The sequence below is a fragment of the Ovis aries genome, chromosome 22 (genome assembly GCF_016772045.2).
Source record: "Ovis aries strain OAR_USU_Benz2616 breed Rambouillet chromosome 22, ARS-UI_Ramb_v3.0, whole genome shotgun sequence".
NCBI classification, from domain to species: Eukaryota; Metazoa; Chordata; class Mammalia; order Artiodactyla; family Bovidae; genus Ovis; species Ovis aries.
Genome location: NC_056075.1, coordinates 30,851,032 through 30,877,524, shown reverse-complemented (window position 1 = coordinate 30,877,524; position 26,493 = coordinate 30,851,032). Strand labels below are relative to the sequence as shown.

General features: G+C 47.0%; 1 protein-coding gene across 9 annotated transcripts in view; it reads right to left on the bottom strand.

Annotated features, from left to right (window-relative positions):
- The window catches only part of RBM20 (RNA binding motif protein 20), a 191,981-nt gene that overhangs the window by 41,323 nt on the left and 124,165 nt on the right, over positions 1-26,493 (bottom strand). For 7 of the 9 annotated variants that reach the window (XM_060404453.1, XM_060404454.1, XM_060404451.1 and 4 more), the window contains exons 2-5: positions 14,336-15,413; positions 12,890-12,951; positions 10,232-10,323; positions 9,369-9,466 (exon numbers count right to left, since the gene is read on the bottom strand). In XM_060404453.1, the coding sequence (XP_060260436.1) occupies positions 9,369-9,466; positions 10,232-10,323; positions 12,890-12,951; positions 14,336-15,413 (1,330 nt within the window). The remainder of the gene's footprint in view (positions 1-9,368; positions 9,467-10,231; positions 10,324-12,889; positions 12,952-14,335; positions 15,414-26,493) is intronic. The other 2 variants (XM_060404457.1, XM_060404458.1) reach the window with 1 other exon arrangement.

The following is a 26,493-nucleotide window of genomic DNA, read 5'->3' as shown; positions in this document are numbered from 1 at the left end:
CATTTCTGTCCACGTGACTGCTGTGGTCGGCTCGGGCTCATGTTTGCTCAGACTACAGGGCAGACACGCAGGGAGGTTCTGGGCCCCTCCAGCTCCTTGCCTGTCCTGTTGCCTAGTGACCAGGCATGAGGGCCAGCGCCTCCCCGATTGTCTCCTGCAGATTAAAAGAGCAATTCAAGAGGCTTTTATCTGAGGGTTAGTGCAGCAACTGCTGCTGAGGGCAGAGCTTGCCTCTGAAAAATAAACACCTTCACTGCTGCAGGTCACCCAAGAACAAGATGAAGTCATGCTGCAGACAGATTACAAAGATGCCAAAATAAATGGGTCTCAATTAAGGTTTTCATTTAAATTTAAAAAGTACATTGCAGCAACATGGATGGACCTAGAGACTATCACACTAAGTGAAGTAAGTCGGAGAAAGACAAATATCCCATCACTTATATGTGGAATCTACACAAATGATACAAAGGAACTTTACTCACAAAACAGAAATAGACTCACAGACATGGAGAACAAACTCATGACAACCAAAGGGGAAAGTGGTGAAGGGATAAAAAAGGAGTTTGAGATTAACAGATTTTTATTAAAAAAAAATCAATAGATAAAATCAAGAACCTACTATATGGCACAGGGAACTATATTCAATATCTTAACCTATAATGCTTGGGGCTGGTGCACTGGGATGACCCAGAGGGATGCTATGGGGAGAGAGGTGGGAGGGGGCTTCAGGATTGGGAACTCATGTACACCTGTGGCAGATTCATGTCAATGTATGGCAAAACCAATACAGTATTGTAAAGTAAAAAGAAAAAAGAAAAAGTCTGGAAAAGAATATATATATATTATATATAATATATATAAAACAATCGCTTTGCTGTACACCTGACACTAATACTACACTGTAAATCAACTGCACCTCAATGAAAAGTTGTTCATTTTGAAAAAAATTTAAAAATAAAGTACCTATTAACATATTTTTAAAAAGTACATTTCATGGATGTACCCTCTGCACTGGGAGGCAGAGTCTTAACCACTGGATCACCGGGGAAGTCCTTAGAAACATTTTCTATGTGTTGTGCTCTTTTGCAAATATTCGATTTAAGATAGTTCAGCCTACATTCTGTGAGTGATCTAAAATATCTTAGGTTCAAAATCATATTTGATTCACAAAGGGCATAGAGTTATATGTATAATCACTCTAGTCCATCCTTAAACAGTTCATATAAAACATGGCTATTATTTGCCTTATGTCCCATGGGAGATCTAAATGATGAGGGAGGAAGGGAGGATATGGTCCAGGTGGTACTTCTAAAGTCTGCTCACCAGGATCACAGACAACCCTGAGTGCCCTGGAGCAGGCAGCACAATGTTCTACATTTATTCCCTACCTGGGTTCTCTAAGAAGCCCAAGTCCTGAAGGGTCTTTGAAGGGATGGTTACTTTTGACATTTAAAAAAACCCAAGTTGAAATCATACTTTGAGTTTCTTTACTAATAAGGAAACCTTTGATTAGATCTCTAGGCTGATGAGAAAGGGTGACTCCTGTATCTGCTTTAAATTAATAAAAACAGGTAACTAGTTAATTACTCACTAAACTCACTAATAGTACTTTGGCAAATAGATAGTACTTTGCCAAACATAAAATGCAGGACAGGGGCTGCTTGAGGTAGGAGTGAATAATTTAAAAGGGTCTGGGCTGTAACAACTGCAAGACTTTCTGATGTAGTAAAAAAAAAAAAAAAAACAACTCTGAACTTGGAAGACAGAGGACTGACTGGATTTCAGACCCAGCTCAGCTACCGAATAGGGGCATGACAAGGACAAACTGGCTTTCCTTTTGGGGCCTGAGTTCCCCAGTGTCTGGTCTGAGGGAGTTGGTCTACATGTCTCAAGTCAGATGTAAAATAGCCATGCTTATGTGGCTCAGCGTTCTAAAATTCCACTCGTCTCAGAACCCTTGCCAAGCTAAACCCTAAGATCCAGGATAATGATAAGTTTCCCCAACTGTGCTGGGCAAACACAGGAAACCTGCATCTCTCCACCCCTTGCCCCAATGAATGTAATGCCTGTCTTTCTACTCTGTGTGATCAGTCATGTCAGCACGCCATTTCACATGCACAAGGACAGTCATCATTCAGACAGTCCTGTCTGTGTTGGTCTTGGTCTCCTCTTTACAGAACTGAAGGTAAGCTCCAAGCAGGGAGCACCTTGCCAAGGTGTCTGCCCCCCTGAATGACTGTGCCATCTGAAGGAACGAGAGGAGTTGAGCTCATACACTGAGATAACTAAACACACACACAGGGGCCTGCTACCACCCTGAGGACAGACACATCAGGTGTGTGCCTCTGACCTCCAGGCACTAGGGCCAGGGCATTAGGAGCATCCAGACAGACCTGGGTCTGCTCCCCAGTGTTCCTGCTCTCCAGTGACGGCCACGAGCAAGGGACTGACCGTCTCCAAGCTGATTTTGCTTCTCTATAAAACAGGGAAAATAAAAACTGACTCCATAGGACAAAAATGCCACCATGTATTACTATATAAAGTGTCTTCATGCAAAGCCTGGTGTCAGCAAGCTTCTGTAAATAAATACTTGTTCCTTTCTTTCCTGTAACAGTTCAAGAATGTGCTGGGCTTCCCGGGTGGCGCTAGTGGTAAACAATCTACCTGCAAATGAAACAGACATAAGAGACAGATGCGGGTTCGATCCTGGGTCAGGAAGATCGCCTGGAGGAGAGCATGGCAACCCACTCTAGGATTCTTGCCTAGGAAATCCCATGGACAGAGGAGCCTGGCAAGCTACAGTCCATTGGATTGCAAAGAGTTGGACACGACTGAAGCAACTTATTATGCACACACGTGATGCTACTGGACAGGGGGAAAAAATGTAACTGTACTATGATGATGTAAGAGAACATCTGTGCTCTTAGGAAATTCATGCTGATGTAGTCATGGGTGAAGAGGTACAGTGACACCAATAGTTCAGGAGAAACATGCATACAGATCATTGGATGGATGGACGGACAGATGGATGGAAGGACAGATGATACAGAGAGACAAGAGAAGCACAGAGAAAGAACGATAGAGTAAATCAGCCAAAATGTAAAAATGTAGTGAATCTAAGTAAAAGGTATATGGGGGTTCTTATATCGTTCTTGCAACTTTTCCATAAGTCTAAATTAAATTAAAATTTGAAATTACAAAAGTAAACTTTAAAAGATGTGCTGTGAGGCAGAGCAGCAGCTAGACTTAGAATCGTGAGCCTGGTAGTGATGGGCTCTGCTAACATCCCACCCACTCATGCTCTCCCGGGAGGCACACAGGCGACAGGTGCATTTGAAACTTTCTGGTCCAAGGTCAAGTCTCTAAGAGAGCTAAGGTGTCTGGGTGGTAACTGAAGTCTGCATTACTAAGCTGGGGGGACGGACAATCGTCCATCACCAGCCCAGGAGATGCTTCAGTCAGTTCACAAGCGAGCATGAGATGGCATGCCCCCACGTGTAATCAGGGCCCTGGGTACATTTTCATCGGCTAGAGCCACTCATTTAAAACCAGATGCTGCTTCTGGATTTCCCCGGTGGTTCACTGTTTAAGAATCCACCTGCCAATGCAGGGGACATGGGTTCGATCCCTGGTGGGGGAAGATTCCATATGCCTCAGGGCAACTAAACCCATGTGCTGCAACTACCGAGCCTGCGCTCTAGAGCCCACGAGCCTCAACCACTGAGCCCCACATGCTGCAACTACTGAAGTCTGTGCTCTGCAACAAGAGAAGCCACCGCAATAAGAGCCCCGCACATCACAACAATAGTAGAGTAGCCCCCACTCACAGCAGCTAGTGAAGCCCATGCACAGAAAGGAAGACCTAGCACAGCCATAAATAAATAAAGCAAGACCAGACCCTGCTTCTAATGGTTCATGCGACCGGGTCTAAGGCCTCTCCAGTTCCTCGCAGATCTTTTATGGATGGGTGGAAATGTGAGCAGACTTGTGTAGGAAGAGTCTGAGACCTTTCAATGCCCTCTGATGCAAGAGGGAACAGACTTCGAAGATGAGTTCAAAGAACAGACTCAGTTTCAATAATTCACAGAGCTGTCATAAAAATGTGGCTCTGGGCAAGAGGCCCCCAGGGTGAGAGAAGTCTCTCAATCTGCTTTTAAGAGTTACAGTATAGAGTCGCTCTTCAATAAACCATTTTCTCTGCTCCAGCCTCATCTCCTCTAGGTGTGACCTAATTTCACCTGGCACACAGTTTATAGGCCTCTGCTGGGTTTGTGCTAAACATAACTGAGGACAGACACAGGGAAAATGTTTATTTCTCGTGGGGTTGATTTGAACATACCATGCAGATAGTGAAAAAGCCAAGTCCCTCTATAGACAATACAACATGATCTGATTTTCCCCCAAGTATATACTTACAGTAAGTAAATTTGCACAGGTACACTAGCTGGAGACAGACAGTGAGAGCTGAAGACATTTACCTTTAGTTTTCACTACAGGGTTGGATTTTCTATTTTGTATACTTCTGTTACTGTTTAATATTTACATCATTTTACTATTTTTGCAGCAACAAAAAAATTCAGATTTGTAAGCAAAAAAGAAAAAAAAAGGCTCGTGCGAGTCTTCTGCGTCTTCATTCTTTGCTCTCTTCGAAAACGCACAAGGTGAGCCTTGCCGAGGGGACAAGAGCAAGGATAGAGCTGGAATGATGGAGGAGGGGAAGGGTATTTGCCACATCGGTTACTACTCTTCATGGTCTATGGGGGGTCAGGAGACCAGGGTGCTCTGAGCCAAGGACCTAAGAGGCCAGGGTGGAGAGACAGTTGTTCTAGAAACAGCCAGCAATCTGAGGGGCAACCTATGGCTTAAACCTCTGGCTTCTCACAACATTTCTATTTCGCTGTGCCTCGGTTTCTTTATTTACACGCGCTTTCTGGTGAGCAAGGTTCTAGTGGGAAAGAAACCATAAAAACAATGCATGTCGTCCCCAGCCAGGGAAGCCCCATCTGAGGCACTAGCACTAAATAAACTCTAAGGTGTCTGTGAAAACTGCAAAGGGACTTTATGGGGACAGTCAGCAGGCAAAGTGCATCTCAGGCAGGCACAAGAAGACTATTTACAGGCTGAGAAGGCCCCTCTGGCCCCCTGCAGAAACCTGATTACCCTGTTTATGACGACTCAGGCAGCCAAGGATAAAGCGCCTCTGCTCCCTCACACGGCTGGAGCTTAAGTGAAAGTGAACACCCTTCTCCCGGGAGGGATCCTGGAGTTGGAGGGGAGGGGCCAGGGCCAGGCGCAAATCACCCACCCTCAGCAGAGCACACAACTGTCACTTCAGTGCCCCATCTCTGTCAGAAATAAACACGGAGAGGCTTGCATTTCTACCAAATTGAGATAAGTGCAGATTCAGCCAGTGGACAGGTTGTGTGGTCATTTTAGATTCTGTGGCAGTTCAGATACCCCCTGAAGCCTCCGTCACGCCATGGAACCCCGTGTGGCTGTTCCCTGCTTAAAAACAGGGGGCTTTAGAAGGAAGAGGGCTTCCCTGGTGGCTCAAATGGTAAAGAATCTGCCAGCAGTGCACGAGACCCAGGTTCTTTGCCTGGGTCAGGAAGATCCCTCAAAGAAGCGAATGGCTACCCACTCCAGTGCTCTTGCCTGGAGAATTCCATGGACAGTGAAGCCTGGTGGGCTATAGCCCATGGTGTCGCAAAGAGTTGGACATGACTGAGTGATTAAAACACACACTTTTTAGAAGGAAGAACTGTTCTCTGCTCCACAAACAATAGTGATGTGACAGTGGCCAAGTCCTGGTGGTTCCCGCTTTTACTCAAAACGTGTTTCTGAAAAGATGTATGTTAAGCGGAATCAGGCAGAAACAGCCCGGCATTCAACTGGAAAACACTTCTGGAGGAAAAGGCACGAAAGCCTTCATGGGTCTCTATGGGGGCAGGAAGCGGGGAAAGTGGGAGAAATTTCAGCGTCCTCTTTAAATATTTCTTTTCTGCTTGAGTTTCCACAAAAAGCATACATTATGTAAGCAGGAAACACAATAGAAGTGTATATGCAAAAGGAGCTCTCTAGGCACTCACGGAGCCTTAAAAAAGCACCCTTGGGTAACAGATTAACCACCCCTTGGTGTATCTGCTTATCTTTGGAGACCAGCAACTGCAGACAGAAAAAGAATCAATAATTCCTCTGAGAGACTCTAGCACTACTTAAAGGAGCCTCGCAGAGTATTTTTCAGTAGTGGATTCATCAACTCATTTCTCGGCTTGTCTTCACAAGTCAGTATTTTTGGATTTTAGGTTTTTCTAAAGAAACACACCTACATTTGATTGCATTTGTCAGAAACAGCAACAAGAGGACCAACAGGATGAACCAGCACTGACGCTGCAGGGACCAGCTGGAGCAAACTCTGTCCTTGTCCCCCAAATATCCTTGGGAACCTCATGTGACCAAAGAGACTTTACAACTTACAACGACAAAATCAGTCAGATGACACCTCTTTGCCTCCACTGAGCGTGCACAAATGCCTCCAAACGTCTGGGTTCATCTTGGGAAACCCTGTCACAGTGCCGAAGAATTCGGCTGCCAGGTCTGACAGCCTCTTCACCTTTTGCTCCACGGCAGCTGCTGACTGAGGCCCAAGGAGACCTCATCACCCCCAAGACAGCCTGAGAGCCTGCTAAGCAACTTGTGGAGTGGAAGCTGGGGAGGGGCAGGGGAGAACGTACTAAGGAGAGAATCATCATGATGGAGAGACCTCAGAGATGAGCAGGAGGGCTTAGCGGTTAAAAGTGAGGCTTCTAGAGACAGGTCCCCTGAGTTCAAATCCCACAGCTGCCCTTTACCAGCTGGGTGACCTTAGGCAGGGAATTTAGTCTCTCTGTGCCTCGGTTCCTCACCTCATAGGGTTGTCTAGGGGATTAAATGAGTTAATACATACAAAAATGCTAAGAAAGTATTGAGCACCATATAATAACAGCTATTATGATTATCATCTGACTATGTCTGGACTTTCCATCACCTTTCTGCTGCCACAGCACAGAAAGCAAAATGTTTCTTGTGTTGCTTCTCAGGCTCAAGCCAGATGAACGCCCCATCTCTAGGCGTCCAGAGGAAGCTGTACTCACAAATGATCACGAGTCAGCACATTGCTGATGTCTGCCCCCTGCCTGGGTAAAGCCCTTCCGTGGGAACTCTCAGCTTCTCAGGGGGAGCAGACGGGACTAGAGGGATTCCCAGACAGAAGGAATGCTGACCCTGAGACCAGCCCCTGGTCACGCGGCCAGGAGACAGAGCGCAGGTTTATCTGGCCACAGCACGGGTTTCCCCACAGCAGGTTAAATGGACTTGTGCTCAATACCAGCCATTATTACTGCTCACACGCTGCACGGTTCACTAATCCTTGTCACCGACATGGTCTCTGACCTTCACAAGGGCAGCACAACACTGGTCTACGCTGAGCCTCACGCCCATCTTACCACTCAGACCACCGAATCAGAAGACAGTGCTCAAATGGCCACAAAGATGCTCCGAAGTCAGCGGCATCATCAGAAGGCTCACAAGCCGAAATGGAAACCCAACTTCAAAAGTCATTATCAGGGGAGTATTTGCCCCACTTGAGGAAAAGGAGTCTCCCAGAAATAAAGTGACTTGTTTGAGGCCACACAGCAGCGGGCTCCAGACCTGGGACTTGAACTTGGGCTCTGGCCCTGCGGTTCACTGGTCGAGGCCGGAGGATGTGGCTAAGGCACAGGCCGACACAAAAGTATTCTGCCCTTCTCTCCTCGCCCCACTCAGCCCCCGCCCCTTTATAAAGGGCTCATCTGCCCCAGTCTCTCTTTCCTGTGTCCAGATCCTTGGCCCACCTGCCCCCTAGTCCTGCCTCCTCCATCTGGGTCACAGCCCCTTCTGCTCAGTGCTGGGGTCTCAGAGTGGGCAGAGAGCTGGCTCCATGGTCCACAGTGTGGGCAACAGGCCCTGGGGTGGGAGCCGGGCCAGAGCTGCCAGCGCCTGCATCGGACACAAGGTCATGGAATCCAGCGTCTGACTCAAAGACAAATGACAGGTTCACTCAATTCACCCTCTCTCCTGGGACTGACCCAAAGCTGCTGCTGACCAGGCGTGGCTTTCCATCTGAAGACTGCACAGAGAAACCACAACGTTCTCTCTCACCAAAACATGGGCTGCAGACAGGGGCACCCCCTTGAAGCACTTCTCCCCGAAACACAAACAAACAGAAATTGCGGTCCAAGCAGGCCTCGCTTCTCATCATGAACTTCCTCACCTCCCCACTCATTCAGCACCCAGGGTCTAAACCTAAACATCTCAGCTTGCTCTTCCCAAGCTTTGCTCTGATGCCCTGACGCGTGGAGAGGATGGCATGTGGGGAGACTGGCTCTTCTGAGCTGGAGAAGAAAGAGCCTGCAGCTGCTCACATGACAAACAGGAAAAAAAAACCCAAAACCCACAGATTCAGGCAAAACCACACAGACACTCGCCCTCAAGCAGGGTTCGGTCAAACGCAGAGGATGAGGTGGTTAGATAGCATCACCGACTCAATAGACATGAATTTGAGTAAATTCTGGGAGACACTGCAGGACAGAGGAGGCTGGTGTATTATAGTTCACAGAGTCACAAAGAGCCAGACACGACCTAGCGACTGAACAACAACAAATTCGCTTTATAGGGGGCTCTGTGGCTCAACCCCTTCCACGCATTTCCCAGGGAGGAAAGGAAGCTGGGTAGCTCCTGGGAGACCAGGCTACACGGAGTGGGAGAAGCAAGTGGGGAGAGCAAGTTGTCACAATTGGTGGGAAAAAGAGGGATGAGCCCTTAGAGCTTCGGGACCAAAGTGCACACTGTAGAGAAGAAGGAACACAAACACGACTAAAAAAGGCGTGATGCAGATGTCACCGTTTCCCCAAGGAGCCAAAAATAACCCTGAGCGCCGGGCCCTTACTTTTCAAGCACATCTTCTCTTTCTGTTCAAGTTTCAGAATTGAAACTTGAAGGAAACGGTCCACTTCATTAAATTTCAAAGTGCTAGAAAACACACACACACACACACACACACACACACACACACAGACCTCAAACTTGTTTTTTTCTAAACCAGGACTGAATGCTAGAAAGTCTTTGAGTGCTTTCAATTGGAAGAAATTAAGTCAGATTTTTAATCTGTGTGTTTCAACCCCAGTTGGCCTGAATTAAACAACGTGGGCCTCTGCTTTCCTGCCCTTCACTAAGCGCCATCTGTGCCTGCTTCACCCAGCCTTCTCTGCACCTCTACACCCAGGCAGAGAAGGTGGTAAAAATGCTTCGATGAGGACAAGTGACAACGGAGAAAAAGCTTCTGTACTCACATTTGTCCCTGGGGAAGCTGAAGGGAATGCAGGACTCGACTGAGTAAACGACCTCGCAGGAATGGTCGCGTATGACGTTCCAAGATTTGAGGTGTACTCTAAATGGTAAATCACACAAAATCGAGTGAAAACCCAGTCATTTCCTTGACCTTTGGAAGTCCTTGTTTATAGATATGTGCAAGAGTCATTGCCCCCCCTATTTAAAAATAAAAATGACTTTTTGGCCAAATGTTCTTTTAAAAAATAATTAAAGTTAGCTTTTCTTTCTTGAAATAAATCATTTAAAAGAAATTTTTAAAAGTTGTAAGGCAAACATAATAATAAATAACTGGGTTAACCCCTATCCCCCAAAAGCCATTATCAGGACAGAAGCGGGAAGGGAAAAAGTGAAAATTCCCTTTTAGTATAGCGATTAGTGATTGGCATGATTACACTTCTGAGTGTGCTGATAACCAGCAAAGCTTTAGGTCTAAAACATGTAGAAAACATCAAATAGCCCAGAGAGCAAGTCCAACGCCTCTTAGCATCTTGGGATCCGTTTGCTTTACAGATGTCCAAGGAGGGCTCATCGGGGACACTTGGTTAGTAAAGATGAGGCACAAGAAGCCTTTGGGAGGGGGTTCCCTGGCAGTCCGGTTGTTAAGGCTTCGCCTTCCAACGCAGGGGGGTTTGGGTTCAAGCCCTGGTTGAGGAGCTAACATCCCAAAAAACCTAAACATAAGGAGAAGCAGTATTGTAACAAATTTAACAAAGACTTTAAAAATGGTCCACATAAAAAAAAAAATCTTAAAAAAAAGAAAGAAAAGAAGCCTTTGGGAAACTGCTTTCTGCTTCAAGCTGCTGACCCGTGGGCCCCTCCTCACCTTCCGTCCCAGCGGGGTTATAAACAGCTGCGCTGTTGGGAGAGGCACACAGAGTTCCCTCTGCTGGACCGAGGACACACCGCACACCAGCGCTGGAGGGGGTGAGAAGGGGGAACCGGTTACTCAATAGGCTAGACAAAGAATGTGACTCAGAAATTTCACTAAGACACTCAGACCCCAAAGAGGAGAAAATAAATGTTCAAACCAAAACTTGTACACAAATGTTCACAGCAGCCCTATTCATAACAGCCCAAAGGTAGATCAGAAGTTGAATGTTTTTATATATGTGAATATTATTCAACCATATAAAGGCTGAGTATGCTACAATGTGGGTTGTACTGAAAATATTATGCGAAGTGAAAAAAGCCACAAAAGGTCACATATTATGAGTCTAATTATATAAGATGTCTAGAAGAAGCATATCCATGGGGATAGAAAGCAGATTAGTGGTCCCCAGGGGCTGGGGGTGGGGAAGGGGATGCGCAGTGACTACCTAACGGGTATGGGTTTCCCTGGGAGTGATGAAAATGTGGAACTAGAGAGTCATCCTATTTACACAACTTTGTGAGTGTGTTAAGTACCACTGACCTGTATACTTTAACATGGTTACTATGGTGAATCTTATATGAATTTTACCATAATAAAATGATGGGGAACCGGAAAAGAAATGATTTTTTAAAATCAATTTTTTAAATTGTGTTAAATAACCTAAAACTAAGATCATGGCATCCGGTCCCATCACTTCACGGAAAACAGATGGGGAAACAGTGGCTGACTTTATGTTTTTAGGCTCCAAAATCACTGCAGATGGTGAATGCAGCCATGAAATTAAAAGACGCTTACTCCTTGGAAGGAAAGTTATGACCAACCTAGATAGCATATTAAAAAGCAGAGACATTACTTTGCAACAAAGGTCCGTCTAGTCAAGGCTATGGTGTTTCCAGTGGTCATGTATGGATGTGAGAGTTGGACCATACAGAAAGCTGAGTGCAGAAGAATTGATGCTTTTGAACTGTGGTGTTGGAGAAGACTCTTGAGAGTCCCTTGGACTGCAAGGAGATCCAACCAGTCCATCCTAAAGGAGATCAGTCCTGGGTGTTCATTGGAAGGACTGATGTTTAAGCTGAAACTTCAATACTTTGGCCACCTGATGCGAAGAGTTGACTCTTTGGAAAAGACCTGATGCTAGGAAAGATTGAAGGCAGGAGGAGAAGGGAACAACAGAGGATGAAATGGTTGGATGGCATCACCGACTCAATGGACATGAGTTTGGGTAAGTTCTGGGAGTTGGTGATGGACAGGGAGCTCTGGTGTGCTGTGGTTCATGGAGTTGCAAAGAGCCAGACACGACTGAGCCACTGAATTGAACTGAACTGAACCTAAAACTTACTGTCTTAACCATTTTTAAGTGTACAGTTCAGTAACATTAACTACATTCACATTGTTTGGCCACCATCACCACCATTCAGCTCCAGAAGAACTCTATCTTGTAAAACTGAAATTCTCTACCCATTCACTACTAACCCCCCAAATCCCTCTTCCAGCCCCGGCAGCCTCCATTCTATTTTATGTCTCCATGAATCTGAGTTCTCTCCTGTAAGTGGAATCATACAGCATTTGTCCTTTTGTGACTGGCTTATCTCACTTAGCATAACCTCTACCCATGTTGTTGCACATGTAGGAAATCCCTTCCTTTTGAAGGCTGAACGATATTCCACCGTAAACCTAGACCACATGTGTTCGTCTATTCATCTAGCCTGGACATTTAGGTTGCTTCCTACCTTTTGGTTATTGTGAATAAGAAAGAGAGGCCTTTTGAATGAGCTCATCTCTAAATGCTTAACCCTATCTTCTATTCTACTTCCCCAGGCCAGAGCTCCTCTTTTCTGTGTGGGTGTTTACAACACCCTCAACATCAGTCTCCAGGTATCTGCCTTTGCCCCCTACCAGCTGAATTCTCAGCATGGCGGCTGGGGTCCCAATCAATGAAGCCAGAGCACACCCCTCATCTGCTCAGCCCTCCAGGGCTCCAGCTGCACTCAGATCAAAAGTAAGTCTTCTCGAGGAGCCAAAGTGCTCAGGATGGGGGCCCACGACTTCGCTGGCTCTTCCCCCCAGGTAGTCTGCGCTGCTCACACTGATGCTGCTGAGCATCCCTGGACCACACCAGGGTCTTCAAAGTTGCTATTCCTTCTGCTGGGAGTGCTGGTCCCACAGGCAGTCATGGCTCATTCCACATCCTCCTGGTATGTCTTCAGTGAGGTCTCCCTGCCACCAGCCCCTATGAGTGAACGCACACACACATATGTACACGCACACACACACACACACTCTCTCTCTCTCTCTGCCCTGATGCTGTTTTCTGTTTTCTCTTTAGCATTTACCACCAAAGATGCTACTGGGTTGGCCAAAAAGTTCATTTGGGTTCTTCTGTATAATGTCATGGAAAAACTCAAAAGAACTTTTTTGCCACCCCAACACATACCTCACTAGCGTGTCATCTGTCACCCCTCGTCATTAAGTATAAGCTCCTTGAGCACAGGGTTGGCTTGTTTTGTCCTCTGTTTTCCCAGCAAGAATGGTACAAAGCACACAGTATGAGCTCGATGAAAGCTTGCTGAACACATGCAAAGACCTGTCCTCCTGGACAGCACTTACTTTTCAGAGAAGAGCAGGCATTTCTGAGCATGTAGTTTCCCTTTTACATGCAGCTCCCAGTCCTAGGCCAGAAGGAGAGAAAAATGACCGAAGTAGAACTGACTCCACGGGAAGGCAATGGATGAGTGCGGGCTTCGTCCTAAACACAGGGAGCACAGAGCACCCAGTCGCTGGACAAACCCTGCACGTGCATCTCCCGCCCTTCCTCCCCCACCATCCAGGCTCCTCCCTCCCTGCTCCTGCCGCCCTACTCAGCCCTCACCCCACCAGCATCCACCTGCATATCTCAAGTCTATCTCAGACAGGAGCCTAGAGTCACAAGTCTGATTCTCTCTTCCCCGTCAGTGGGCCCTTGGTCCCACCGATGCATTTCTATAGGAGAAGCTGGCAGGTGGAAAACCCTAGAAAAGGCTCAATCCTCCATCACCTCCCATATTAGCCAGACCCCCTCCAGAAAAGGGAGGTGAGAAGGTATGTCCCACTGGAGTGACTAGGATGCATCTGGATGACATGACCCAGCAGAGGTGAAAGACACACCGTGGTGGAACGCCCGCTAAACAGGGATTATTGTGCTCTGCAGACGGGACAAGAAACAAGAGGCTGTACAGCTCAGTGCTTAAGAGGCACAGGCTCTGGGAGGGTCAGACCCATGTCTGAATCTCCACTCCACCACTTTCTGACTATGGGGTCCTGGACAAATCATTTCATCTCTCTGGGCCTCAGTCTTTGCATCTATAAAATGGGTATAATAATAGTGTCTCTCTTGGAGAGTTATTGCTGACACAGACCAAGAGTATGCTAACTGTAATTATTATTGCTTTGGACTATTTTACTGCATCAGCAATACATTTTAGGGGGAAATTTATACTACCATGGGCTTTTGTTTGCAGGGGCTCAAAGCACTTTCCAACTGCTGGAAAAGAGTCATGAGGCTCTACCTCCGTTCTGCAGACGGAGAAGCTGAGGCCCTTCTATAATAATCTGTCTAGGTCCCATCTGAGAATGACTTTCTTGTCTGACTCAAAATTCTGCTAAGTTTTTCTCCATTTGTACTCTGTACAATGTATGTTGTCAAGGAACATAGACTCTCAGGCTTCCTGGTGCTCTACAGAGAAAAGCCCTTTTCAAGGAGGCAGAGGCTCTAATTCCTGAGTCCCTTTTCCATAACCCAGGTTGGGTCCCTTGATCCCCTCTCACGTTGACTCTCTCATCTATAAATACAAGACTCTCTTACTTGCCTTAAAGCAAGAGATTGGCCCTGATACATTTCTGAAATTCCTATTGGTTCTAATACCAAGGATTTTAATCAAGGGTAGCTATGGCAAGGTCCTGTCACCCATCCCCCAAGTGTCACAGTTCCTGGCCTATGAACAGCAAGGGTTGGGTTGTGGTGGCTGGCTTCCCCAGGCTCCAGCTGGAGCTCCGAGCAGGTCTCAGATGACTCACCTTCAGATCAAACACCTTCTTATCACAGATGCTACAGACGTGCGGCAGGTGGAGGGGGGCCACACCGTGAAAGTCATTCAGCTCATGCGCTTGCAGGGGCCGCAGGGACAGCACTGCCTGCTCCTCCTTGGCCCGCCTCCGGGCTCCGCTGAAGCCCTGATGGCTGTTGTTGAGCCGACCCCCAAAGGAAGGAGGGGTCCTGTCTGGTGTGGGCTCCTCGGGGTCATACAGCTCATAGGGCTGGCCGGGAGGTGGGGGCCACAGGCTGGGGGCCGCCGCAAGATCAGGCTTGCTCTGGCCAGAGAACCCATGGGCGCTCTCCCACTGGCTGTTTGGACCCTGCAGCAGGGGACCCACCTCGCCTTTCAAGGCCCCGGCTGGCTCAGCCACAAATCCACCTGCCACCTGCGACCCTTGGGCACTGGGTCCGTAGAAGTCCTTGGGAAAGGCAGCCTGGCCATCTTGCCCTGAGTGGCTATAGTGCCCTTCGTAGGTCACGCTGCCCGAGGTAGCAGCCGAGGCTGGCAGGAAGCCAGGCTGACCGTCGGTTTCAGAGCCATATGCCTGGCCAGAGTTGGCTTTGCCGTATTCGTAGAACCCTGCAGCAGTGGGTGTGGGCCCAGTCTTTCCAAGGCCCAGGATGACCGCTGGCTGGGTGGGGGTCTGAGGCATGAAGGGGTGCATCACCATGGCATTGGGGGGCTGGCTGGGAAGGCTCACCGTGGGCCCTGGGCCTCGCGTCTGGCCAGGGGGTGAGAAGGCGAGTGCATTAGAGGGAAAGCGGGTGCTGGGCACGGTGGCTGTGTGTTGGGGCACCCCAGTGTGGCCGTGGGGGCCGCTGATCATGGATGGATGCCGCAGCTGGTTGAAGAGAGGCTGGGACATGGCCACTTTGGAGAGGACTTGGTTGAGGACCGTGGCGGCCGCGGTGTTGTTGGTGACGGCTGTCTGTGCCAGCTTCAACCGGTGGAGGGTGAGCTGAGCCTGCAGCTGGGCCAGCTGGAGGCTGGCGGGCGAAGGAAGCAGCGGGTTCGGGTTACTGACCGAGAACGGGGTCTTGTCCAGGAGCTTGGCGGCACTGCGAGGAGACAAAGGGCTAGATGCACGGCTGCTTTCCACCTGGCAGGCGATGGGCTGCTTGTTTGCTGTCTGTGGTCCCCCCTCCCATACAAACAAGACCTCCCACACAGGCCCCACATATGCTCCAGTCTGCAAAAACCTGTGCTCATACACATCAGTGAAATAATCTTTTAAATTCCAATAGGTGGCTCAGACAGTAAAGAATCTGCCTGCAGTACAGGAGACCCAGGTTCAATCCCTGCATCAGGAAGAACCCCTAGAGAAGGGAATGGCTACCCACTCCATTATTCTCGCCTGGGAAAAGACCTGGCAGAGGAGCCTGGTGGGTTATAGTCCACAGGGTGGCAAAGACACGACTGAGCGACTAACACACACAGAAAAATTCTTATAAGGTATACTGTTCAAACTCACTGGTAAGCAAAGAGATAAAGTTAAACCATTAGAAACAAGTATTTGCTGACTGAAGTAGCAAATACACACACATACGTAAATGACAGCGCTCAGTGCCGGTGAGATAAAGTGGAATGGACACAAGATCAGTGATGATCTAAACTCGTGCAACTTTGCCCAAAGGTAGTCTGGCAACAGGCGCTCATTACAGCCATATTCTTTGACCCAATAATTCAATCCTATGAATATGCCCTAAGAAAACAAGCTAAAATGCAGACAAAACATGATAGGCAAAGATGTTTAATGAAACTACATTATTTGAGAGTCCAGTGTTGAAAGTTACAAATATCCAATAACAGCAGGGAGGTGACTTTTAAAGCGAGTAAATTATAATACATTGGCAGAATGAAATGTTCAGTAAGCATTCACTACTGGTGCAAGAATTTCCATTGTGTTATGCAATATTTAAGACATTCAAAGAAGTCTTCCCATCATCAAGTTTAAGATAGAAGATATTCCACCACACTAAGTCCTCCTTGGGCATCTGCTCTCTCCATCCTCACCCCATCTTCATCATTGCCAGTGACAGACATCATCTTGAATTTGGTCAGGCCATACTTTACAAAGAAAAAAAATGGTGACAAGAGAAAATCCATCTACTCTAATGTTAAGTGAAAAAGGAGTCTTCAAAATTACACACAGAATGAACTGTGTGTGTATATATTTGTGCCAAACACATTTTTATCCTTGTCCTCATTTCACATCCAAAAGCAACAAGACTCATGTGCCCTTCAGTCCATTCTCAAACCCAACTAGCAAAAGAAATTTAAAAAAATCAGAAGGGAAGAACTGAATTTTCGATCATAGGCAGTGGTGGACTCTCACAGAATCTTATTGCAGGGGTATCTGTCTGACATGTGCCTTTCACTGACTTCTGTTGGTTGGTTATGGTATTTTCTAGACCAAAAGTCAGGACCTGTGAACTGGAAAGGGAACAGACATTCCCTTTCATGGTATATGTGGTTACCATTGTCAGGGCCGTTTTATAAGACCCCTATATTTCCTGGTCTTAAACTCCCCTTCTGGGGAGTGCAATCAGGAAATGTGTTCGGGATGTTGATAAACTGGAATTCTCAGGACATCTTAATGGGAAGAATGGAACTGTGCAGTTGAGATTGGGGTTATCGTGGACAGACCTGGCTATACATTCAGCATGCCTATGGAAGTGTGGGAGCGAAACGAAAAGTTGGGACCGTTTAACAAGGTGTCCACTGTTTAACAAGGCTTTGTACAGCGCAAGTCTGATGACAATGAAACAAAGGGGAAGGGCCAGAGGGTAGGCACAGGCAAGGAGAGAGAGAGGTGGTTGGCATGTCACATCTCTCCCACTTTGGATTGGTGCTCTGTACTGATCTGAGAGAATGAGCACAGGCAGGCTGGGGAGGCAGGTGAGGGGGAGAGGTTCTTCACATTTACTGCGACGCCATGTGCCCGGTGCTTGTCTGTGCTGTCTCCCTGGACCTCTCCATGAGTCCTATGGGGTGGGTAGTGTTATGTGCTGTGCTAAGTCACTGCAGCTGTGTTCTAGGCTTTGCGATCCTATGGACTGTAGCCCGCCAGGCTCCTCTGTCCATGAGATTCTCCAGGCAAGAATACTGGGTTGCCATGCCCTCCTCCAGGGGAATCTTCCCAACCCAGGGATCGAACTCAGGTCTCCCACATTGCAGGCAGATTCTTTACCATCTGAGTCACCAGGGAAGCCCAAGAATACTAGAATGGGTTGCCATTTCCTTCTCCAGGGGATCTTCCCGATCCAGGGATTGAACCCACATCTCTTAGGTCTCCTGCACTGGCAGGCTTTTTTTTTTTTTAACCACTGGCACCACTTGGGGAGCCCAGGGGGTAGGTAACTTCATCCCAATTTTGCAGGGCAAGAACCTATAGCTCAGAGAGACTAGGTGACCTACTTAACAAATGCCCATTGTTGGTGAGTACAGACCAAGGAGTCAGGCTTTCCAAAGAAGAGAAAGGGCACAGCCCTCTTCATGGGCGGCCTCACTGTTTTGTCTAGGGTTCTCAGAACATTAGGCACCCCTACATTCAAATTCAAACACAAAACACATCTCAGAGCCAGACAAAAACAGATCTGGCTTACTCTTTCTCATTCTATGAGAAGTCAAGTATTTGCTGTAAGTCATTAAAGAGACAGGATGTTCCCCCAGCCAGCAGCCTTGCTGTGCTCCAAGGACAGAACAGGCTGGTTGCATGTTAAGACACTGCAGGGTTGTGGGGAGGGGTCGAGGTTAAAATCAGTGACAGACCTCTTCTCCTGTGGGTAGTTGTGCTGGTTGCAGCCAAGCCTTGGCGGCCCCACTGTGGCTCAGGCACACATCATGGCAGCAGCCGAGTTGGGGAGGTACTAACTGTCTACGCAGGCGAGAATGTGAAAGGCACAGGAGGATGGGGTAGAGGCTGGTGATAGATTTCTACTTGTGTAGTATTAAGCGGCTGAGCTTTAGAGAAGCAATTAAGCTTAACTCAAAACCCTGCCCACACAGGGCCAACCCTTCCTACCAGGTCTGTACCCGATGCAGCCTGTCCTTGCTAACAAGGCGATAATGAGGTGCCAACTTGGTTTCCATGACGAGGGTAAGACAAGGTTGGTTTTGTTTTTCCCAGAGAAGTCAGCTGTATTTTCTAAAACTGTGTTCTGGGCTGGAGGGAGCTCTCGCTGGAGATTCCCCTTTGCCTCTGAAAGGACATGTGGGGAAGAGCTGTCTTTCCAACGGGGAGAGCCAACCTCGCTGGGTATTTGTAGGTCAGCCATGGGAAACGAGTGCTTTCCTGAGGATGGCCCAGGTTACAGAAGTCTACCTATTCACCATGCAGCAGAAATTAAGAAGACCGACTAGATTTTCTTCTCGACTTCCGCTTTGCCTGGTAAATTGGTCCCCAACTTGAATCAACCTTGAGTAGAAGTGGTTTCATAAGTATCATCAGAATCAGATACCCTTTTGAACCAAAGACCCTTGGATGAAAAAGAAATGACACACCATCCTACTTTTAAAAAGTCTTAAAGTTCTCAGCCTATCAGAGTTAGTAACTCAGAATTCAGGTGCAGGGCCTCCTCTGGTGGACCATTGGTTAAGACTCTGTGTTCCTAATGCAGGGGACACAGGTTCGATCCCTGGTTGGGAACTAAGATCCTGCAGGCCACGAGGTGCAGCCAAAACAAATTGCAAATAAAAATAAATTAAAAAATAAAATTCGGGTGTGTATGATAATCAAACTTCTGAGCCAAAAATTGGGGCACGTGGTCTGAAACCCTGAAGGACAGAACTGATGTCACCCTCCTGTCTTCCTCCCCCCTCAGTTTGTCACTGTCGCATCACTGCCCTGTATTGAAAGTAACTGCTTGTGTGCCTTTCACCCTCCATCAGACATAAGCTCCACCAGGGAAGGGAGCATTTCTCAGAGATTCTCACATTTTCTAGGCACACTTGCTTAAACTTGGTGGCCACTTGGTGACTGCCATGAACAGAATGAAGGAGGAAGATAATGGATGAATTAAAGGAAGGAGAATCTAAATATAGGCAGAAAGCAAATGGATTTTGCTGTTGTATACAGCTTGAACTTCACTCAGGTACAGAGTCGCCAGAGCAGGAGTTCCAATACACTCTCTCCCTGTCCAAATCTAGGTTTGTGTGCTTGTTTTTTTTCAAATGAAGTGTTTTTTTATTTTTATTTATTTGGCTGTGCTATGTGGCATGCAGAATCTTAGTTCCCTGACCGGGGATCAAACCCATGCCCTCTGGAGTGGAAATGTGTTGTCTCAACCACTGGGCCAGCAGGGAAGTCCCCGAATCTACATTTTGAAGTCAAATGGACAATCCCTGTGGTAGGCTGAATAACGAACCATCCCAAATACCTCTACACCCTAATCCCCAGAAGCTGTGAATCTTACCTAACATAGTAAAGGGGACTCTGCAGGTGTGATTAAATTAAGAGTCTTGAGATGAGAGGTTATCCTGGATTATCTGAGCTGGCCCAATGTAATCACAGCAGTCCTTATAAAACAGAGGCAGGAGGGCTAGAGTCAGAGAGAGAAGATATAAGGATGGAAGCAGAGTCAGAGAGAAGAGATGCGATGCTGCTGGCTTCGAAGACAGAGGAAGGGGCCATGAGCCAATGAAATGCAAGTGGTCTCTGGAAATTGGAAAGGGCAAGGAAATAAAACTTCCCCTAGAGGCTCCAGTAGAAACCAGCCCTGCTGACACCTTGACTTTGGTCCCGTGAGACTGACTTTGGACCTCCGACTCTCAGAAGTGTAAGCAATTTGTATTGTTGGAAGCTACAAATTTGTGGTAACACGTTACAGACACAATAGGAAATTAAAACAATCCACCAAGAAAGTGAGGTGCAAAAGAGGCTTCCACACAGAGAGGCGGGGGTGGGGATGGGGACATTGGCTGGATTTGTTGGTATGAACGCTTGCCACAGCAGTCCTGGGGAGTACAGCCATCTGACCCAGGATCTGAAGACCCTCTGGGAACTTAGCCAGGAGCCAAAACAACACAGAGGTCTCTTCCTTTTCCAAGTCAGATTTCTCTAAACAGCTGGAGCAATGGCACCCTGGGAAAGCTTAGAACTGCAGACCCTTAGGGAGACTCATCTACCCCTCTCGTCAACAAAGAAAGTGACTCGCCCAAAGCCACACAAAACCCATCTAATCAGAGCCCAGAGCTTTCAAGCCAGCTTCTAGTGGCTGACAGAACAGCCTTGCCTCCAAAAGTCTGAAGTTTCAGAACTATTTCATCACCAAATCATCATCTCCATCCATATTTCTCTGTGGTCCTCCTCTTTGTTCAGTGAGATACTGACTCCCTGCCATAGGCAAGGCACTTGCTGAGCCCTGGAGAGAGGTGGAGGTGCAGGCCTTTCTGGAACCCGTCAGCTCCAGTGATGGCAGCAAGGACGCCCTCTTGTCTGGGGGGTGGGTGGGGAGCTCGGTTCTATGCCTCTGCCACACCCTCTCTTCAGTGTTGTGCAGCAGCTCTGTGTATAGTCACATGGTCAAACCTGAGATCCAGGGAGGGAGGGAGAGCAGCGCAGTCAGGCACAGAACCTAGGCACCTGGCACAGAGCTAGAACGCCTACCACACAGCTCCACGGAGGGCCGGTCCACTCTCGGCACAGCCACTCGAGTTCATTCAGGCCTTGACAAGGCTCACTGCCCCCAGAGCTGAGGTTTCCTTTCCTTTCCAGAGCCATTCATTGTAACAAAGAACTCACAGTGCACAATTAACATCCAAAACTTTGGCTCCCTACTCACTTGGAAGGTTGGTTGTTTCTCCCAATTAAAGCAGCATTTCTCTCATTAATTTAAAAAATAAAATACAATGTAAAGGAGAAAAGTTTCCTTTATAAGCTGGGAGATTTAGGAGCTCCAGATGAAAACTGTTTCTGATGATTTAATTCCATACTGCCGAAAGGATGTGCAACATATTGCATCTCCCAGGGCAGCCAACAGCTGTCTCCAACACTCACTCTTTGCCCCAAAGCTCTTCCACATTTTATGCTGAGTACCCACAGGATGTGATGATGGATTAACATTTGAGCACAGTAACTGAGGCACTCTTTCCTCAGTTCAAGTCGGGGTGCTGGAAATTCAGCAAAATTTCAGCAAATTTTGTGACATAATCCATTCTGTTCTGAAAGGAAAGGATAGTGTTCAGGACACAGGGGCTGCAGAGCCTCTGCTCTGAAACAAATTCCAGCAGAGGGGTCAACAGGATATGGACGAGCTCTATTCAACCAGAATGGATTGAGCACCTATTATGTGCCAGGCAAAGTTGCTAGAGATGGAAAAAGAGAAACGTCTTGAGACCACAGGGGAGACAGATCAGTGCAAAGAAGATGAATATTCCCACGGAGGTAAGCACAAAACAGCAAGGCAGGCAAGGAAGTGGTTCAAGCCTCAGATGTCTCAGAGCAATGTAACAAATGAAACAAAAGACCAACTCAAGGGCTGTCCCTGAACTCTGAACAAAACCTTTGAAACAGTCTGGGTTTATTAACCCACCCACATGTGCAAAGGCGCATCAGCTGTTGGTGAAAGGCAGTTGTAGGGTGAGTTATGGTCAGAGACCAGCTTCCAAGTACCTGTTACTGGTGGTGTGATGGGGGAAGTGAAGTGAAGGGTTGGTGGCTCAGTCGTGTCCGACTCTGCGACCCCATGGACTGTAGCCCACCAGGCTCCTCTGTCCATGGAATTCTACCGGCAAGAATACTAGAGTGGGTTGCCATGCCCTTCTCCAGGGGATCTTCCCAACTCAAGGATCAAATGCGGTCTCCTGCATTGCAAGCAGACTCTTTACTGTCTGAGCCCTCAGGGAAGCCACAAGTGAATTGCTGTAGAGGAAAACAAGCCCTGGGTGGGCTCGAACCACCAACCTTTTGGTTTACGGCTGAATGTACACGCTAATCGATTATGCCACAGAGACATATGATGGGGGGAAATTGCTTACTTTTTTCCAACCCTCAGAATTTTCTCATTTATAAAATGGGAATCGTAATGTCTACCTAATATGATCCAGCCAGTCAGAGCCCCCAGCCACCGTGACTGACTCAGGAACGGACACTCCCAGATGCTACTGGAGCCATTAAGAGACAGACCCTCGTCACCTTGTCAGGCCATGCCTGGGTTGCTAAACTGGCTGAATTTAAGCTACCGCTTAAGGAGAGGCTGCCTGAGAATAAAGCTAACCCACAGACACTGGCCTGGAGATGGGCCGGTCCACTCTGGGAGTCACCGTGAGCCAGCTTCCCCTGAACCTGCTTGGACTTTTCTTTCCATGAACCAATGCATTTCCTTTAGGTGCTTAATAAAAATAATAAGGTAAAAAGAAAAGCAGCCTACTAGAACCATCTTCAAGGAATCTGGCTGGTTCCCTCCATGGTCCCACATCGAATCAAGAGTCCCCTGTCACTCTCCAGCTTCCTCAGCTGGAGGCGAGGGGTCACTCAAGGAAAGTTCAGGCGGTCACTTTGGTGTGAGTATCTGCTGACCAAAGAGACCTGTTTCCTGGAGATTCAGGAAGCAGAATGCTCCCCCGTCCTGGGTGGACTAAGAGCCCTGCACTGTGATCACGAAGTGTGAATAGAGTGCCAGGAGAGAGTCCCCACAAGAGGAGGGACCCAACTTCCTACAGGTTTGGAGATCCAATGCTGACCACGCAGGTGCTCCTGTGAGAGGGGACAGAATGTCTTGGCCCTCACCTGGGAGAGTTTCTAAGCAACGCCTTTCAATTCTCAGCACCTAACAAGCCAATTTTGCTGTACTGAGAACTGGCTTTATTATGCCAGACACTCATTATCCCCCAGGAGAAAAAGTTCTTTATTACAGATACAGTTCTCTGGTCTCCTTTCACTTGGAGGGGAGGAGAGTGTACAATGAGTACATATTGGGCTGTGGGCTGCCCTTTACGAACTGGGGTAGGAACCAAGGGATCCAGCCCTAACTCATCGCTCATCAGCTGTGTCACAGTGGGCAACAGACTCTCTGAGCCTCAGTGTCCTCAACCATGAATAGAGAAGTTACAGTCTTTCCTCATTTACATCATGAGGGCTGATTTGGGGTTCAGTAGGGAGTTGTCAGAACGCTCTGTAAATTATTTGGCACTTACAGATGTAAAGGCATGGCATTGGCCAGAGATTATTGGAAAGAGAACATCTTTTGTGTGGTCACAACATATTCCTTTTCAGAAAACGTTCCTTTATAGAGGAAGTGATATTTATCACTCACATCCATGGAGATAACCTCGTTGCCACTAGGATTCAGGGTAGAAAGAGGTAAAATTGACACCTGCAGTGCAGGAGACACCGATTCGATTCCTGGGTCGGGAAGATCGTCTGGAAAAGGGATAGGCTACCCACTCCAGTATTCCTGGGCTTCCCTGGTGGCTCAGCTGGTAAAGAATCCACCTGCAACGCAGGAGACCTGGGTTCAATCCCTGGGTCAGGAAGATCATCTGGAGAAGGGAAAGGCTACCCACTCTAGTATTCTGGCCTGGAGAATTCCATGAACTGTATAATCCATGGGGTCACAAACAGTTGGACACAACTGAGCGACTTTCACTTTCAACCATACCAATGTGATTGCACTCAGCATCCCATACGGCAGGTAGGGATGTAAAGAGCATTGCCCAGAGGCTAAGGGTACAGGTTTCAGAGTTTGTACCAACTTGGATATGAATTTCAGTTTGCCACATATCAGCTAGTGACTGTGGGCAAATATTTATTCTCTCTCAGCCTCAGTTCTCATTGTTAAAGTAAAGATGGTTATGTCTAAGCTATAGGTTTGTTCTGAGAGTTAAATGACAGGGTAGACATAAACTGTTCTGCACAGCTCCTACATACAGTAAGCAGCCACTAACCAACACAGCAGAGACCAGCACCACTACTAATCTTCTTACCACTGTTGTTACCATAACTCATGTTACTATCATCACCAGCATCATAGTCATCATCAGGGCAAATGGCAAGTGAGCTCTGCCAAGGCAGAGAGGACGAATCTTCCTTAGAGACAGATAGAGATAGATAAAACATACAGAGATGTAAACACTGAGGAAAAAAAAGAATTTACAAAGTAAATGCAGATGTGTGCTGAGAGAGGAATAGCAGGCGGGGGGACTGAGACCTGGAGAAAACACAGAGAGTTAATCACAGCTGCTTGGTGAACTGGAAAAGTAGTCAACAATAGATTTAAAAGCCGTAAAACAACACAAGGACGCAGCTGAAGTGTAGTGGTACAAATGTGCGTGAACTCACACCAAGTTGTTCCCTGGTAATGTTCGTCCATCCAGAAGCAGAAGCCAAGAACTGAAGTCCAGAGGACAACAGTACCTTTGTCAACCAGACCAGTCACATTTTCAGTAAGCACCATACCTTGCACAATAAACAATCAGGAATTTAAATTCACTTCCAGTTCAACTCATCTCCCTTTCCAGGCCACAATGAATATGCCATTTCTTCTTAAGTGCTAAGATACAAAATATAATCCAGACGAAAGAGTTCACGACAAGAGAATGTTTTCCCAGGTTTGCTCACAGCTTACAGAGCAACCAAATCAAATCAAGAGCAGTGGTCAGGGTCAGGGACAGGCTTCCTGGGAGTGGAACCTCAAATCACAAGCTCTCAACTCTGCTATAACATTCTTAGCAGCTAGGTCAGGATGTGACCCTTGGGAACAGCCCCTAAATGTCAGGTTACAAAGATGACAATGATGATGAGACCACAGTAATACTGGGGCGGAATTCCAAACTGCAACTAATTATCACAAACGTAAGAGCAAGAGATCTCAGAGGTCATTGAGTTTAACCCACTCATTCTACAGAGGGAAAAAAGTGAAGCCTAAAGTAGTTGGTATATATGTAAGTTAACCCAATAACACAGCTAGAGAGAGGAGAGCTGAGGCTGGAACCCAGTCTTCATCCTCACTCTCTGGGGCTAATGCAGCCTCTGTGGTGGATGCATCCCCATCAACATGCATCAGGGGAGTCTTCTTTGTGGGAGAAGAGTGAGATCACACACTTTTTTGATAGTGCTGCCTTCCTGGTAACAATAGGGCTCCTGGATTATCACTCGAGAGGCGTCTGTGACTAATTCTGAGATGACTGGGTCCATGCTGGCATTATCCTGTGTTTGGGTTTTAGCCATGACATTATTGTGTGATGATTCATATCACCATGACACATTCAAACAGCAATCATAATCCTATTATCTCTCTTTTGTTTTGTGATTTTCAGTTGGAGTGTTAATAGATGTTTTCACCTCATTAGCTACCTGACCTCCAGGACAGCTACACGATTAGGTAAACGCAGTAGGACCATTTCTAGTTTATAGTAAGAAGACTTGACTGAGACCAAAAAAAGTTCAGATGAAATCATATGAGGGCATCCAGCAAATAAGGGACTTAGCTGGGACTTGAATGAGGGTCTTTTTAGGTACAACCAGTACCCTATCCCCGGTTTACACATTCATTAAAGGGAGCTTATAAAACCACATTCCTGTATCTATTTCCTTGAGTCCAGTTTTTTTTTTTTTTTTGGGGGGGGTGTTGTTTGTTTAAAGTTACAGTTAAAAGTAAAGTTAAAGTTAAAATATAAAGCTATTTCCTTTATTTTGTGCTTTTCCCTCCAAATTCTCATAGTGTTTCATTTTATTTTTTCCAGCTTTAAAGGTATATAACTAACATATGGGGCTTCCCTGGTGGCTTAGATGGTAAAGAATCTGCCGGCAATGCAGAAGACCCAGGTTCAAATTAACATACGACGTTCTACAAGTCTAGGTGCACACGTAATGATCCGATATATGTATATGACATGACGTGATCATCACAATAAGTTTAGCTAACACAGTCAGGATGTGATTTTAAATAACACATTTGATAGCAAATCACCAGCCTTTTGGTCTACTGTACTCAGTACCACTTTAATCAGTCAGATTAAAATTCTCGGAACCTGGGGGACATGTAGTCTCGAAGGTGCAGCTAGCGATTTTATAACTGACAAGAGAGGGCCTGCCTGTCCTGCCAGAGTTATTAGAAGTGCTTGAAATGTGAAAAAGAGAACTGATAATGCAGCAGAAGCAGAGAAATGAATACACATCCTGCTAGAGTCATAACAGGA